Source organism: Aspergillus brunneoviolaceus, assembly GCF_003184695.1.
Source record: "Aspergillus brunneoviolaceus CBS 621.78 unplaced genomic scaffold BO95scaffold_29, whole genome shotgun sequence".
Classification (NCBI taxonomy): domain Eukaryota; kingdom Fungi; phylum Ascomycota; class Eurotiomycetes; order Eurotiales; family Aspergillaceae; genus Aspergillus; species Aspergillus brunneoviolaceus.
In genome coordinates, this window is record NW_020290759.1 from 19187 (window position 1) to 35880 (window position 16694).

General features: G+C 55.8%; 5 protein-coding genes across 5 annotated transcripts; 2 read left to right on the forward strand and 3 right to left on the reverse strand.

The window, feature by feature from the left end:
* On the reverse strand, window positions 1-5331 carry BO95DRAFT_494927 (putative ABC multidrug transporter; the record flags this gene model as incomplete). The annotated part of the gene is made up of 14 exons (XM_025590802.1): window positions 1-247; window positions 355-729; window positions 805-888; window positions 945-1676; window positions 1739-1810; window positions 1879-2002; window positions 2074-2406; window positions 2466-2628; window positions 2687-3462; window positions 3531-3764; window positions 3873-4152; window positions 4223-4449; window positions 4527-5046; window positions 5119-5331. 14 exons carry the CDS (start codon window positions 5329-5331, stop codon window positions 13-15), a joined length of 4368 nt encoding a protein of 1455 aa, XP_025442816.1. The 3' UTR covers window positions 1-12.
* A 433-nt stretch (window positions 5332-5764) lies between these two features.
* Window positions 5765-6973, forward strand: BO95DRAFT_387892 (isopenicillin N synthase family dioxygenase). The gene is made up of 3 exons (XM_025583540.1): window positions 5765-5967; window positions 6038-6211; window positions 6290-6973. The coding sequence occupies exons 1-3, from the start codon at window positions 5806-5808 to the stop codon at window positions 6959-6961; spliced, it is 1008 nt and encodes a 335-aa protein (XP_025442817.1). The 5' UTR covers window positions 5765-5805; the 3' UTR covers window positions 6962-6973.
* A 612-nt stretch (window positions 6974-7585) lies between these two features.
* BO95DRAFT_494934 (uncharacterized protein) lies at window positions 7586-9873 on the reverse strand (the record flags this gene model as incomplete). The annotated part of the gene is made up of 2 exons (XM_025590803.1): window positions 7586-7817; window positions 7901-9873. 2 exons carry the CDS (start codon window positions 9871-9873, stop codon window positions 7586-7588), a joined length of 2205 nt encoding a protein of 734 aa, XP_025442818.1.
* Window positions 9874-12270: 2397 nt separating this feature from the next.
* BO95DRAFT_387896 (acetyl-CoA synthetase-like protein) lies at window positions 12271-14106 on the forward strand (the record flags this gene model as incomplete). The annotated part of the gene is made up of 6 exons (XM_025583541.1): window positions 12271-12372; window positions 12443-12814; window positions 12884-13129; window positions 13198-13360; window positions 13424-13749; window positions 13813-14106. Coding segments are annotated over exons 1-6 (1494 nt in total), but the record flags the coding sequence as incomplete, so codon positions are not given.
* Window positions 14107-14634: 528 nt separating this feature from the next.
* On the reverse strand, window positions 14635-16230 carry BO95DRAFT_494939 (cytochrome P450; the record flags this gene model as incomplete). The annotated part of the gene is made up of 3 exons (XM_025590804.1): window positions 14635-15515; window positions 15597-15787; window positions 15864-16230. Coding segments are annotated over 3 exons (1287 nt in total), but the record flags the coding sequence as incomplete, so codon positions are not given.
* Between the last annotated feature and the right edge of the window lie 464 nt (window positions 16231-16694).

Here is a 16694-nt window from a genome sequence, read left to right on the forward strand (position 1 = left end):
GTTGATACATGTCTAATGTTCCGACATGGAATGCTCGCCGGTCGCGCGAAGAAGCTCTGCAAATATGGACGGCTGCGCCGCCAAAGTGGCTGGGTGTCCACATTCCACAACGCGACCCTGGTCCAACACGATGACCTGATCGTAATCCAGGATCGTGTTGAGTCGATGCGCGATGCACACCACGGTATGGTCGCGAAATCGCTCACGAAGTACATCGAGGATGAGGGCCTCCGTCTTTTGATCGACACTGCATGGTTGAACACGAGGGGTATTAGCTTGAGAGGTCGGAAAACAAAAGACAAAAAAAAAACACCGGACAAGAAGGTAAAGTCTGCTAGAGAGGTCCAGCCTTACCTGCTTGTTGCCTCATCCAGAATCAGGATCTTCGACGTCTGCAGCGACGCCCGGACAACGCACAAAAGCTGCCTCTGGCCGTGGGAGAGCATGTCCTCGCTCATCAAGACGTCCAAGCCACCTTTCCGGACTATGAGCTCCTGCAGTCCGAGTCTGGCCAGGATCTCATACAAGTCCTCATCCGAGTGTTGGCCGTGGATGTCGAGGTTCTCCCGAATCGTGCCGTGATAGAAGAACGGCTCCTGGGGCAGGGTGATCAGCCTCGACCGAACGTCCTGCCGGGCGAGAGTGGAGATGTCCACGCCGTCGATTTCGATCGTGCCGCTGCGCAGGTCCAGGAGTTGCAACAGCGACCCTACGAGGGAGCTCTTACCACTGATGGCTGTGGTCAGCGAAGGCACTCGTAATGACGGTCCAGATGGTGTTAATGCTCAGCACAAGGATGCGTACCTGCCAGTTCGGCCGCAAATCGCGAGTTTCTGTCCCGGCTGAACTTCTAGAGAGACATTCTTCAGCACGGGTGGGGACTCAGAGCTGCCAAGAAAGAGTTAGTCTTTACTTGGGAGCCCGAATCTCAACTGATCGCTCACTTATAAGCTGCTGAGACGTCATGGAACCTGATGAGGCCTTGCTGCGGCCAATCCGGGGGCGGAGACGCCCTTGAACCCGGTCGTTCTTCAGACGGGGTGTTCGAGGTGAAATCTCGGATGCGGGCAATGGCACCCATGGCGATCTCCAAGGCGGTCCAGTTGTACACGAGGCCCTTCAGATTGGCGCCGAACGCCACCACATTGACCAGCGCCAGACCAATGGATGCACCCGTCGACGTCCGGGTCGTGACCGCAATGCTGACCAGAATGATGGCTAAGACCGCCACAATCATATCTAAGACGAGCGTGAGCCACAGCTGAGCACAGTAGAGCAGATATAACGACTGCTGGGCGGTCCCGAGCAGCCGATCATTCTGCCCGGTATATGACCGTGTCCAGCCAAATGCACGGATACTGCTCAGGCCTTGCAGGGTTTCTATGAAATGGGACAGCAGAGGCGCCCGGGCTTCGATCTCGAGGATCCGCAGTTGTCGCGAGGTCTTGAGATAGAAGGTCTGCACCAGATACAACAGCCCGATCAGGAAGGGCACCGTGGCGGCGACGTAGTGGGAGCTATACACGACTACCACCAATTCGCCGATGCATAGAACAAGCGCCATCATCGTGCCGATGAGTGATCGCGGGAGCTCCATGTCCACCAGTTCGAGATCTTGGCTGAATCGATTGGTGATCTCTCCGCTGTCGGTGACTGAGAAAAATCCCAATGGGGCCCTAGAGGGACAAATCAGCCACCTTGCTCTCCTATGACGCTGACTGAACAAGTCGAACTCAACCTGAGCACTGTTTTAAGGAGACGGTCGTGGAATCCTTTAGCGGTTTTCGGAACCATGACGAGCATAAGTTGGCTGCGGTTCAATTGATATCAATGTTCGTCTCCATGGAATTCGAGGCCTTTGCATTGCGAAGAACTTACAAGCATGCACCCAGGAAGAGTAAGATGGCCAAGATCGACCACAGTGCGTATAATCCAAGATAATACCCTAGTCGGTCGTTGGCTTTCCTAGCGTTGGCTTCGACCCAGAACTTGATCCAGACTTCTGCAGGCATTTGTCTTGCAGTGAGTATGAGTACAGGAAAGGAGAGAGAAAGAGGTTATACGACCACTTACGGGAGAACAGCAAGCCAACTACGAAGCCAGAGCACAGGACAAAGAAGACACAGAATGAAACGCGCCCCGTCTGATCCACGTAGAACCTGTAAATGGCCAGGTCACTGGCGGGCAGGTTGTCAGCATTCAAGTTCGCATTGCGGAGAGCCGTGTCAGTGAGTGCAGGATCCTGATTGTCAGTATGGCGATGAACCTGTTCATTGCGTCCCTCTTTCGGAGTCAGGCTCGCCAGATATCCTCCCGAGTGAACCAGCTCCGAATAGACGCCTTGCTCGACGACTGTGCCGCCTGGCCCTAACACAAGGATATAATCGGAGAGAGAGATGTAGCGGACTAGCAGAGAACTGTCAGCCGGTAGGAACCTTATGGGCCCAATTCGCACCGCTACCTACTGGAGTTCGTGGCCAGGACCGTCGTCGTCCCCTCCTGTCGCAACAGACCTTCGGGTCCAAAGAGCGCCGCAAAGACATGTTGCTCGGTTTTGGCGTCCAAACCGGCAAACACGTCGTCCAGAATGACCAGCGGTTTTCTCGCATAAAGTGCTCGTGCCAATGCCTGCCACGAGATCAGAACCAAGTATACAAGTATATAATGAAACTCCGGGTGGATGTACCAGACGGCCTTTCTGACCCCCACTCAACATGATTCCTTTGCTGCCAATCGTTGCGTTGTCCCCCCCGGGGAGTTGCGTGAAGTCCCGATCTAACATGCAAGCCCTGACGACGGTGTCGTACCACTGGTGGTCGAGCGGAGTCTGCCCGAGAATATTGTTCTGGATGGTCGTGTTCACCAACCACGGGGTCTGGCCGCAGAACGCCACTTCCCCGTCATGGACGACGACCGTGCCCGTTCTATGGGGGGTTTCGCCGAGAATCGTGTTTAACAGGCTCGACTTGCCCGATGCGATTGGCCCGATCACCATCACAAACGAACCCCGTGGGATGGTGGCATCCACATTCTGAATCACCGGCTTGGAGAATCGCTCCCAGCTCGCCGAACAGTTGCGTAACTGAATCATCGCATTTGGGTCAGTTTTCCCTGATACGGTGTCTCTCATCATGGCCTTCTCATTGTCACTCTCCGACGAGCGCGTGGATTCCGCGGGCGACGGTTCACTAATATGTGAATCGGTCGTGCCACAGCTGTCGTCGGGCAGCGGAATGCCGGCCTCCAACGCCAGATACGCCCGGATCCGTTCCAGACTGGTCAATGCCTGGACCAGTCCCATCAGGGCGTCGATGCAGCTGGCCACGGCCTGGCACAGAAGAGAAAGAAGGGTCAGGGAGGTGTATGCCGTGGCAGCGGTCAGGGGGGTGGTATTTCGTAACATGGCGAGAATGCTGTAGGTGCCAAAAGAAAACGGTGGTGCCATGGTAGTCGCCAGATACGCTAGGAAACCAAGCTTAGAAGCAGACCTCAAAGTGGTAGAGATAGGCCGTGAGGGTTCTAGCACCTACATAACGTCACCAGCATGACTAGCACTTCGCGGAATTTGATAGAGCTTTTGATCTCATACGTCCGCAGTTGAGTGATCACGGACTGGAGGATATCGGTTGTACCGGTTGCTTTGATCCCTTTGATGGAGTTGATAGCTGCCACGGTCGTAGTGATCCGGGTTTGCATCGCCTCAAGCCATAGCTTCTGGCGCTCACCCATATACCCGCTGACTTTGCCGCTGATGAGGAGGCACGCTGTGCAGTCAGTCATCATGGTTAGCCGTTATTCTGTCCCGAATGCTCCAGAGAGAAGGGACAGGGGAAGTAGGAATGGAGAAGGCATCAAACGCAGATGCTATATACCTAGGACTACCGCGGCAGCAGCCACGGTTGATACGCCAATTTGGATATCCAGTAACCACAAAGACAGACCGATCTCGAGCAAGCTTGCCCACGTTTCATGGAAGCTTCGAAGCCCCGCCCCAATGCGCTCGATGTCAGCATTAATCAAAGTTAACGAATCACCCTTGGAAGGTGCCGAAATATTTAAGCTCAGGGTATGATCATAAATCAGAAGAATCAAGCCGCCGCGCACCATCACGACCGTGCGATAGGATCGATGATGAAACATCGCTGTCATGACCTGCAGAGCGAATGTTTCCATGAGCAAAGTAGGCAAACAACAGAAGAAGATGGCTTGTCAACCCACTTACTGCGATACCTACGTAGACAATTCCGTAGGCCGCGATCAAGCCGTACCCGACCTCCTTACTCGTAGAAGTTGTGGACTGTCCTAGAAAGCTCGTTACCCGACTGACGAGGAAAGGCTGAGCATAGTTGACGCCTGTCAGACACAGCCGCGGCAGGATATTGGCGAGAAGTGGCCGCTTGTACACGGCCAGGAGCACTTTGAGAAGGCTTCGGGGTTGCTCTTTCGCTGCTACACAAGAGAATTGGATGGGGTCAGTCTGGGTGCGATTGGCGCGACACTGAAAGTGCCAGGAAGGGCTTCTTTACCATGCTTCCACTTCTGACGGATCTCCTCCTTCGACCGTTCCAAACTGATATCCTCGTCGACCGCCAACAGATCCCCGGGTGTCAACGATCGCTTGTAGCCCGCCAACAGGAGGGGATTGAACCACCAGAAGGCACTTCGGTCGAAAATACCGGCAGTCTGCTCCGGCGGCAACGATCGCGCCAGGAGACTTTCCTTCCCGGTAGCTTCCAGTACCAGCAGTACGAATTTGCAGACCACGAGCGCGATGAAGATGCTCGCAATGACTGCATTCCCCGGCATGTGGGACAGTGTGCGCGCTCGCGCCGCGTCCAGGGGAATGGTTCCCAGCAGGTATACATTCAGGACCGTAGACGGGCGCAGTGAGCGGGTATGCTCCCAGTGGGAGACGAGGGCGAAGATGGGCGATATGGCGAAGCCAATTGCGATAGCTGCATTGGACAACCGGGTGGTAGACGTCTTGAGCACCAACGAGAGCACTAAATGTGTTAGTTCAAGCAAGGTCCAGGCGAGCCAACCGAGCTATAAGACAAGGATCATTTAGCTAGACCGTCTCTCGAGCGATAAAGGGGAAAACCCTGACAGAGCACTCACTTGCTTGAAATACCACCGCGCTCCTCGAACTCTGAGCACTTTGGGTGCGGATCGAAGCTCCCAGAGTCGCCAGCAGCCGCAGACAGTTGCGACCAGCAGGGCAGGCATATAAAGCACACTTTCTTCGAACAGCAGGGTGAAGTCAAAATCGTTGTAGCACCCGGACACTTGAGGCCCGAACACGTCCTCCACTTGAATTCGACATTGTTCCATGGCGTGACCGTCTCCCTTACTCATCGGCCCTGGTGCGCCAACTCGTGCTTGATTCGGGAATTGGCGAAAGGGAGAGGTAGAAGGGGAGGGGAGGAGGGGAGTCGGAGGGGGGGGGAACTGGAATACAGTTACATGAAGCGGATGGAAAGGGCGGTGTGTAAGACCAGGTCAATCAGCCTGGCGCTTCTAGCTTTGCTTTCTAGTTATGCCGAGCTTCAAAATATTCTAAAGTATTCTGACAGGTATGATGATATCGGAAGAATCTTACCCGTCGGGCAGGTGGTAAGATGATTGTGAGGTGATGTCGGGGTTGCGATGAGGGGCCGATCCTTTTAGGGCTTCTCGCTCTCTCTGACACCGCGGCGGCGTTGCTTGCCCCGACTATCTATAAATTCTGGAAAGTCCACCCATGAACCACCGAGAATCACCCACACTGGCCTCATCTACTCTCCATCTCCTCTGTCCCCTTCCGCAATGGCGATTCCAACCCTTGACTTCGCCAAGTTCCACAGCGGCTCGGACGCCGAGCGTCGCGAATTCGCCTCTGCTCTCACGAAGGGATTCAAGCGCTTCGGATTTATCAAGCTCATCAATCACGGCTTCACCCGGGAGGAAACCTCGCATTTGTTCCAATTGGTATGCTTCTCTGCCTCGAATTCCGTTGGCTTCGATTGAACCTCGCGTTGACTGCGGAATTCTCCTTCAGAACAAGGATTTCTTTGAATTGCCTGATTCATACAAAGACCCCATCCAGAACAAAGAAGGTCCCAAACCGCAACGAGGATGGAGTCGCGTTGGAGCCGAAAAGACGGGCCTCCTGAACCCCGGCGGGAAGACAAATCTCTCGAAGAAGGACCAGCACGACCTGCAAGATGCCAAGGTGAGACAGAAGTCTACCCTATCCACCCTTCCTAGAGCCAGAGACCCGAGAGATGCTGATTCTGTTTCCTGTGCATAGGAACACTTCGACACCGGCCCAGCAGAGGACCAGGAATACCCGAACCAGTGGCCGGATGACGAGCGGCTTCCCGGGTTTCGACCTTGGCTGGAGTCGTACTTTGACCGCAGCCAGGCGATCACGCTGGAGCTGATGGAGGCGTTGGAGCTGGGGCTGGGGATCCGACGGGGCGCGTTTGTAGAGCGATGCCAGGGCCACGCCAGCGAGCTGCGCCTGAATCACTATCCGGCCATCGCGCGGCGCACGCTTGAGGCGGGCAAAACAAGCCGCATCTGGCCGCACACCGACTTCGGCATCATCACGCTGCTGGCCCAGGACGACCGCGGCGGCCTCGAGATCCAGAACGAGGCGAACTCGGCCGAGTTTGTGCCGGTGCCGCGCGAGGATCCCACCGAGTTCGTCGTCAACATCGGCGACACCCTCGAGCGCTGGACCAACGGCGTCCTCCATGCTGGCTTGCACCAGGTCACCGCGCCGCGCGGCGAGAAGGCCTCCACCGGCAGCGACGAGACTATTCTGCCCGCGCGAAGATCCATCGCATTCTTTCTCAAGGCCCGCCGCGATATGTCCGTCGGTCCGTTGTTGCCCTTCGTCACCCCGGAGCGACCCTCCCAGTATCAGGACATGACGGCCCTGGCGTATCAGCAGCTGCGGACGGGGATTGTGTATTAGATTGGGACTAAGCCTTATGTGATGGTAATCGAATCGCTTTTGATGCTGAATAATGCTACATATGATGAAGATGAAATACCTGTGCTGTATTGTGCGACTCGTAAGGAGACCGGATGTCTTGCTTGTTGTTTGTATAGAATATCATAGTAAAAGAAAAGATTGAGTCCGTCTACTTGCTGAATGGTCCCATTATTTACTTGCTAGATTATTCCATTGTTGAAAGAATAAAATTTCTCGTTCGTGGTTTTATTCAGCTCATAGTTACAAGATGAGGTAGAGATTTGTGCAGTGCATGTTTTGGAATGTACAATGAGGCAAAGCAGCACTCTTCAAACGTCGTGTACGTCAGGGTTCGCTATTCAAAACAAGAAAAAGAAAAGAGAGAGAGGGAGAGAGGGAGAGAGATAAGTACCCCCCGAATTGACAAAACGGAAGGGAATCAAAAAGGGGGAAACATGGGGAATGAACTCGTATGGCAAAACATAGACATAGACATAGACATATTCACTGGGTATGTGATTGTGACACCAGACAGAACGGCATACGTGCCTCCCCACCAGGCAGTACCCACAAGCCGGTGGCATGCAATGGCCTTGATTAGGAATATAAGTTGTTGCTAGCGGGCTACACCGCCGGCTTGCACAGTTGCAGCAGGTCCTCAGTGTCATATAAGTAGTCCCCGAGGCCACCTTCGTCGACTGTCTCAAACGCGAAAGTCTGCGACAGGTCGGCGCCCTCTAGCACGTCGAACACGTCTTTGGACAGCGCCTGGCTCAGGCTTCGCAGGTACGTCCCGCGATGTTCTTGTAGGTAGGCCAAGAAGATCCGCATGGTATCGCTGGGCAGCTTTTCCACTCTGTGGTTGCGCGAGAATCTCGAAGTCAGTTTCCTGTCAATTGACCTCCGGGTTCCTCCCTTGATCTCGTGGATGGAACTTACTGGTCAATACTGATGGAGTACCGCCCGGCGCAAGGGATCAGGGCCAGAATCCCTCCCGGGAAGGTGTGCTCGAAGGGATACCAGTTGCGTGCGCACGAGAGGCGGTTGCGCAGCCGGGTTAATTTTCGCGTGTACACGCAATCGTTGGTCGAGCGGTTACTTGATTCAGCTGGGATGGGCGTCAGGCCCGGGTACAGCATCTGCATCAGATCGGTCAGAGCCTGCGTCTTGGACCGGTGCTTGGGGCGTGGCTTGCTTGTGGGCCGTCGTCCCCCGGCGGTCGATGCTGCGCGGACTGCATCGCCATCGCCCCCGTCGCGGATCAGTTGTAGGCGAGCGCAGTCGTACTTTAGCATGCGCTTGGACCCTCGACAGGCAAGTTTGGCGGCGATGTGATCCTGCTCCAATCGGGTACGGTGGGTGAGGAGACGGACCAAGTAATAGCGCCGGAGGATATGGGATAGGGTGGTGATGGAGTCGAGTTGGTCGAGGGCTTGCACCGTCGTGGCCAGGTCATTCCGGGGGCCGCCAGCCGTGGCCACTGGGAGGACAGAGGACTTGCGCGCCAGATGAAGGGCATGGCGTAACTGAATCAGCGCATCCGGACTTCCAATGGCGTAGAACAGGCGGGTAAAGAGCTCAGCCACCTGCCGCTTGCTGTTGGGGAGCTGTTGGCTGAACACGGCGTAGACCTGATCCGCCGTCGGCAGATGGTCTGGCACGCAATATACCCCCGTTAGCGATGGCAGCGCTGCGGCGTAGTCGATCTCCATAGGCTGCCCCCCTGCTTCCTCAGCCTCACTGCAGGGTTGCACCACCACTAGAGCATCCCCTCCCCCCTTCTCAGCCACATTCCTGGGCTGGGGAGGGGGGGACGACGCCGGGAGCACTGGGGAAATGGCACAACTGCGCCTGTTCTCGCAGGCCGGCGAATCCTGGGCGTGCGCTGCGGGGGTGACTGGCTGTGGCGTGGGTCTTGGTCTTGCTGGGGAGGGTGATGGTGAGGGGATCCCCTGTTGTTGTTGTTGTTGTTGTTGCGAAAGCGAGCTGTGTCTAACACCTCTATCGGGTGCCGGTGAATGAGCGATGGCTGGGGTGATAGGGGTGTCCTCTCGCACCGTCCCCGGCCGGGCATCATTGCTGCCTACTAACGTTGCTGACCCCGGCCGCGCTGCATTCTGCTTCGAATTCGTGGCCTGTCTAAGCGCATGACCACCGTGAGTTAGGGCAAACATCTCGCCTTGTTCAACCAGTAGATCCAAGTCCACAAAGTCTAAAACCGCCGGGGCCAGCTCCTCATTGGGGTCTTGACCCTGCACCCCTGGCCAGAGAGGCACACTAGTCGGTGTCTTGGGACTCAGTCGAGCGGGCGTATCATTGAGACCCCCTTGCGAGGACCACCACTGCATCTCATCGCTCCCCCCAGACTCCATCCCCGTGCATGGATCCAGGTCCCCGCTCTGCCGCAGCATCGCCAGATCCTCCGCGAGTAGAACAACGGGGGACAGAGCCGGCCAGTCCCCCGTCGCGCCCGACGGGGTGGATGTTGTGGAAAGCGCCAGGTCCAGCGACCCGGCATTGATATCGTGGAAGTGTTGAAAAAAGTCGGCCGGCGACGATGCTCCATGAACCCCAATCCCGACCTCCAGATCTCCTGCAGGGGTATTAAACGGGAGATGATCCCCCAGACTGGTTCGCTTTGGGGTCAGCGCATCTCCTAGTTCCTCTGCGGCGACAAGCTTTTCTTTCGCCTTATCCGAGGCCGATAGGGAGCCGATGCAGTGTAGAATGTCGAGTAGCTTTTCCTTGGCGATATTTCTCGCCTCAACAAAGGTACTGGAGCAGGAGGAGGTGGCCAGCGCATCTAGGAGTTTCTCGCGGAAGTCTACGCAGAGCCGGTCCATCAACACGAGATCATGACAGTCCTGCTGGGGCGTGGTTGGCGTCGCACGCGAGCCCTCCACGAGATGCATTATTGTCTCGTTGGCCCTACAGTATGGGAAAAGATAAGAAGGAAAAGGGATGCGATGCGTGATACGTCTCGCGGAACACTGCAGAACCACACAAACCCTAATCAGAGAGCGCAGAGTTAAAATTTAGATCAATTCTCACAGCTGGCTCGACTTGCTCGAGCCTTGACTAAATAAAAACACCATGTCTGGGATCTGGGGATTTTTATTATCCCTGCCTTTGGTATTCAGTCCTTGGCGACTAGGTCGCTATGTGATCGAGACATTGAAGCACCATTATTGGCCTCTTTTCATGTCCGACAGTTAGTACACCAAGCCATGCTAGACCACACCAGGAATGCGCACTTCTACTGCTGACGCGGACATATCCGGAGGCTCAGCACTTGTGCAAAACGTCTCTGCAGGAAACTGAGCCTCATAAGCCTCAGGAATCACCAGGCACTATGCAGCTTATTCTTATTCTTCTTCTGCGTCTTCTCTTCTTCTTTCAGGCGCACGGACCCAGGAAGCTGTCCCGTCCCCCTGCATCTGCAGATACCAAGCCGAACAAGGCTGGCTTCGTTTGTCTTTACCCCGGTCTGATCTCCCTTGTCAGCATCATATTCACCATATGGTAGTATTAATAATCCGGTGGCCGTGAGCGGAAGGAAAGAGGGAGCGAGGATGAAGGAGGGGAAAAGAGGGGAAAGGAGGGGAGGGAGGGGGAAGGAAGCCACAAGAGGGAATCCTCCGTGCAGGATTCTGCATTAGATAGAAATAAGGCCCTCGTGTTGATGGTATATGTCCTGTTACTATGGCAAACAGAGGAGGTCCGGAGCCATTTGGATCTGGGATGCCACGCGGGAGGGGTTTCCACAGTGGCCTGAGTCCTCCGCCGTTATAGTGTAGGACATATATATGTCGTACCCGCAGGAGCCAGTGCTTGGCAGCGCGCCACGTTGCTGCTGATTCAGCGACGCAGGTATCGCGATAGCCTACAACGTGGTGAGCACAGTTCACATAAGCTCGTTTGACAGCACCTGTGGAATGCTAGACGTTCACTAGAATGTGACTGTGATAGCTGCACGTGTTCCCCATTGTTGCAGGGCAAAAGAAATAGGGGGACTCACTTTCCTTCCTTTCCTTCTTCTGCTTCGGTCCCCCATGTCCACTGTTCCTTCCTGTGTGCGGGAAGGAGCAAGACGAGGTGTTGTGAGTATTTCTTCTCCATTGCTGCTGCTGCTGCTGTTACTGCTGCCATCTCATTGGCCATAAAACATCTCCCCCTCTCTTTCTTGTCCGTTCCTACTTTGCAAGGCTGCGCGAGAGAAGAGCACAAATGGGACCGGAAAATCATCCCACGAGTGTGGAGAGTGTTCGGGATGATAATCGCTTCAATGCACTGCAAATGGCCTAGATTGACCACGGGTCAGTGAAGCCCCGGTGTTAAGAGCCTAACTCACCTTATGTCGCGTCCGGCTTACGGTGGGGAAGTAGGGGTTGAATCAATTCGTTGACTCGTATCTGGCTGTCAGCACTAGCATTCCTGCTGGCATTTGGTTAGCGCGCGATCCCTCTTCATGGCAACCGTCGGACTTGGCGTTCGTCGAGCCCCCACTCTTTCTGGCCCCAATCAAACTGAACTCAAAAAAGCTGAAAATAAGAAAGAAACACAAAAAGGATCGACGTGCATGACCCACGAAGGTGGGACGCCTATCCAAGTACCCTGATGTCCTTTTGAGACATTGTCCGCTAGTGTCCGACTGAGATGACAGCTGTGGCAAATGTGCGATGTGTAGTCGTCGGCAGCAGGACAATATATATCGGCTAGATTGGATTGTGGCGCGTTGTCGCGTTTCAACTCTCCCCATCGTGTGTAAATCCATGAAGCGGAGGTTAGGGCTACGTCCTCTGGGTTGGATGTCGTGCCCTAACGGGCTAGACCACACCGTAAGACTGTCCAAGTTGCAACGTGAACTTTCGACTTCGCAACACACCTGTACATAAGAAAGGTAGATCTTGTGTATGAGGGGTAAGCTATAAACACGGTTCAGAGTAAATGGTTGAGGTTGAGGACGTAGGATCTCCCTGTAGTTTACATAGAAAGAAACATGTCTATAAGTACATCGAGTCATCCCTTTTCAGCTTGCTTGAATCGACCCTCCCCGACTGTTCTCGATCAAAAGTCGGTCAGTCTTCTGCCTCCAAACTGCACCAATCCCCTCTTTTATCCTCAGAGTTCAAACTCACAAGATGGTCTTCGCCTCTGCGCCGTGGTGCCGTGACCTGGCCGTGCCCTTCTCCGAGACCCAGCTGGTCGGCGACTTCGTCCTGGAAGGAGTCAGCGATGGCTTCGAGGAAAAGCCGCTGCTGGTGTGTGCCGAGACCGGCCAGTCGTACCGTGTGCAGGATCTCGACTATCGCGTTACGATGCTGGCGCGAAGCCTCGCCCAGAAACTGGGATGGCAGGCGACCGAGGGGCCGCCTGAAACGAAAGTCGTGGGCATCTTGGCCCTCAACGCGGTAGGCCAGACATGACTTGGCTCTCCTGTTCTGTTCAGCACTGTAGCTAACGGAGAGGCGGTCGCTTCAGATGGATTTCGTGCCTCTGTCCTGGGCGATTCACCGCATCGGCGGCACATGTCTCCTGATGCACCCGACCTCGTCGGCCAGTGAGATCCAGACCCTGATGCGCAAAGCTAACTGCCACACCCTTTTCACCTGCCGTCCCTTGCAACCGCTCTGCGAGGCCGTGTTTGCCGCCTTGCACGAAGATCCTGCCCGGTTGTTTCTGCTCGAATTGCCCGACGACGATGCCAGCACGCCGGCGACCCGGGCCACCGTCTCCGAGCTGATCGCCGAGGGAGAGCATCTGCCCGCCGTGGCGAGCATCCTTCTCCAGCCAGGGGAGTCCCGCGACCGGGTCGCATATCTCTGCCCGACCAGCGGCACTTCCGGGTACCAGGTGAGAGAACCAATGTCCTGCACGAGCCTCAGGTGAGAAATCGAAGGCTCTGACTGACATCGTGCGCAGAAACTGGCGCAAATCACCCACGCCAACGTCATCGTCAATGCCCTCCAGGCGGTTACTCTGGACTCATATGCGACCGGACCCAAGAGCCAGACCACTCTGGGCATCCTCCCGTTGAGTCACGCCTATGGCTTGATCGTACTGCATACGTTGATGTGTCGGCGCGATACGACGATCCTGCACGCCCGCTTCGACATGCCGGCGGCGCTACGGTCGATTCAACAATACCGCATCGAGCGGTTGTATTTGGTGAGAATCTCCTCTGTGGCAATAATATGGACATGCGTGTGCATACTGATGCGGGCGGCTCCTGCTAGGTTCCCGCGATTGTGGCGGCGTTGGTGAATAATCCTATCTTATTCAAGCTGGCCGATCTGTCGTCCGTGCAGACGGTGGTCTGTGGATCCGCGCCCTTGAGTGCCGACATGATGGGCGCCATGAAACGGGTGCGTCCCGACTGGGATCTCCTCCCTGGTTATGGTAGGTCAACCGCAATGGATTGAACTGATGTGACAAACATCTGACAAGGCGTGATAACGATAGGATTGACCGAAGCGGCGGTGATTGTCTCGTACACCAGCCAACATAGCATCTTCCCCGGCTCGGTGGGGAGCCTGTTGCCCCAGGTGAAGGTGCGACTGCTCGATGCGAATGGGGTGGAGATCCACGACTACGACGTTGCCGGCGATCTCTACGTGCGATCCCCCAGCGTCATGAAGGGTTACCTTGGGGAGAACGAGGCGGACTCCTATGCCTTCGACCAGGACGGCTGGCTGGTCACGGGCGATGTGGCGTGCATGCGGCGCGGCGCAGACGGCGAGGAGCATCTGTTCATCGTGGATCGCAAGAAGGATATCATGAAGGTCAAGGTTCGTGTCGTTTATTTTCCTTGCCGTCACATGCAGCGTCGCTAACGTAGGCACGCATCATAGGGCATCCAAGTGGCGCCGGTCGAGATTGAAGCGCAGCTCTTGAACCACCCAGCTGTGGACGAGGCCGCGGTGATTGGAGTCCAAGATGACGCGACGGGCGAGCGTCCATTTGCTTTCGTGGTGCGCTCGCGCCAGGTCGACGCCCAGATGGACGAAGCGACTCTCCGCCAGGCGCTGGCGGCCCATATCCAGACTACTCTGAGTGAGCCGTTCTGGCTCCGCGAGAACATTCGGTTCTTGGAGGCGATCCCGAAAAGCCACAGCGGGAAGGCGCTGAAGTTCAAACTGAAGGATTTGGTGTGAGGGGTGGACGGAGTCCAAGCTTGTCAGCCACCTTTTGATTATATACCCACCAGGAAATGAGAGTCCGTTCAGACGAATCTGTACGTTGTGGTATTAGTAAACTTAGCACTGCAACTAAGGAAGACCCCCGGATTTGCTGATGCGAACAGGAGGTTCATTGTCAACCGTGTCTGATGAACGAATGACTTCTGAGTGAGTAGATGTGTAAGTATGATCCTAGACCCGAAGCTGAGCGCGTCAATATTGTTGTACAAACATCAGCGTGACCGAAATGCAAACGTCTCATCATCCTAACCATTGTTGCATATTACTGTATGTGTGAACTACTCCCAGACGTTGGGACGGAGAATGGACCATTTGCCTAGTCCGCGGTTCGCCCGCATGCGAACAGCCACTTTCATTGCTTCTCCAGCCACCGCGGATGACAGGGTATTATTGCTGTCTGTAACTGCAAATAGCTCTCCTAAAGCCAAGGCTAAATTAGACACGAGAATCAGATCATAATGCGAATGATGGCATCGAAAAAGGTGGATAAATACATGAATATCGCTCCCCAACGGATCCCGTGACCGATATAACCCTACAGCGAGAAAGGAAATGGTACGTCCCACCAAGTGAACCAGTGAGCCAGACTGTCTTGAACCCGATTAAACATCAACTCCGTCCCATAATCACGCCGTGTTCATCTCCTCCTCAGTCCGCCGACGAATCATCAACTGCTCCTGCGGCCCTCGCAGCGTCAACTCGGTGAACAGGCCCGCCGTGGTAGGCGGGGGCGGGATGACCTTGATCTCATACTTGGTGAAAATATGAGCGAACAGCAGCTTCAGCTCATCGGTGACGAAGAAGCGGCCAGGGCATGCGCGCTTCCCCATGCCGAAGGAGAGAAAGCGCTCCGAGGCGCGGGACATGGGTACGCGCGGCGCCGCGGCATGCTCGACCTCGTAACGAGACGGATTGTAGGTGGTGGCCTCGGGCCACAGGCTGTCGTCGCGGTGGATGGCGTAGGCCGCGACGCTGATGCGCGCCCCGTGCGGCAGACGCAGGCCCCCGGCCTCCTTGTCGGCGGCCAGCGTCGCCCCCGTGGGGCTGGTGACCTGGCGGATGAGCCCCGGAAAGACGACCGCCAGCCGCAGGCTCTCCTTGAGCGCGTTCTCGATGCACCCCAGCTTGTCGATGTCCTTCTTCTCCGGCCGCTGCTGGCACTCGCGCAGCACCGTCCGCGCCTCCGCCGTCACCAGAGCCCGGTACCCCTGCGCCTCGCCCAGTGTCGTCAGGTCCGCCAGGCACTTGCTCATCGTGTTGGTTGTCGTCTCGATCGACGCCAGGTTCGCCATGCCCACGCGCGCGATTGTCCGCTGCTCTAATCCGGCCATGGGCTCGCCGCGTCGGACGGCGCGCTGCACAATCCACGTCAGGAACTCGTTCGGGAGCTCGTCCGCCGCAGATGCGTGCTCGGGCTGCTCTTTTATCCGCTTCACGTCGTGAATCCGCTGTCGCACCACGGACTGCAGGTGGCGGTTGAAGCCGGCCATGTAAAAACGATTAATCCACTTGACAATCGCGGAGACAGGGCCCTTCAGCGGCCGGGGCAGCAAGTCCTGGAACACGGTCTCGGGCATGACCGCCAGCCCTAACCCGACGGCGTCACGGATGTACTGCTCGTTGCGACCTACGCGCCTCCCCATCTTCCCCGTTAGTGCACGACTAATACTTGCATTGGTAGCATAAATGGAAGGGTTGCGTACAAAGTTCCTTCCCGACGAACAACCTATTGGTAATTCGCGCAATGATGGTGCGCGTACTGTCCTTGAGAGGAATCGTGCGCCACTCGGGCGAATCGCCCCACACGGCATGCAGCGCGTCCACAATCTCGTCGTTGATGTCGGCCGTCAGCCGCCCCAGGTTGTGCGTTAGTTCCTTGCGCAGCACCTCCTGCACCGAGTGGTCGCCGACCAACCCGTCCTGCACGAAGGCGTGGAATTCGTCGTGGATCGGATCCATGCTTAGCACGGATTCCGGCTGGTCGATGATCCACCGGATGTATTTGGGTGGGAGGATTATTTGGGGTCGACCGAAGGCGATGGCGAGCGCGGCAGCGCGGCCTTTTTTGTTGCACTGGCGAGGAACGGGGATCAATCACTTGTCACTTGTGCGTGTATGCAGGGTAGGGGGGCCAAAGGAGAAACGTACCTCCAGATAGGCTTGCATGATATTCTGTTTCATCAGGAAAAAGGATCGCGCCTTTGCACGCATATAGCCGAAGCTCTCTGGGGGTCGGTCGATCCATTGCACCTCCTTGGGAACGATGTACTCCCACGTAGTCAGCCTGTTGGCAAGAACGAGGAGTAGCAAGATGACGATCACCGCCAGACTGCCTTGTATAAGGAGTGGAAGGTTCAAGAGACCTTTAATCATGACGAGAGCCCGAGGAATAAACACCAAGAAAAGATGTTCGGAGGTGGAAAAGGGGGGAATTGAGGTAAAGAGAGGCTGCTTATGGATGTCAGCCTTCATATATAGCAGCTGCCAGAGCCACAACGCTAAAGACCATCGGGCCAGTAGAGACCCGTCACTAC

Coding starts and splice junctions, on each gene's coding strand:
- BO95DRAFT_387892 (XM_025583540.1), top strand. CDS start 5,806: ATGGCGATTCCAACCCTTGACTTCGCCAAGTTCCACAGCGGCTCGGAC. Junction 5,968..6,037: donor CCTCGCATTTGTTCCAATTG/GTATGCTTCTCT, acceptor ATTCTCCTTCAG/AACAAGGATTTCTTTGAATT. Junction 6,212..6,289: donor ACGACCTGCAAGATGCCAAG/GTGAGACAGAAG, acceptor TCCTGTGCATAG/GAACACTTCGACACCGGCCC.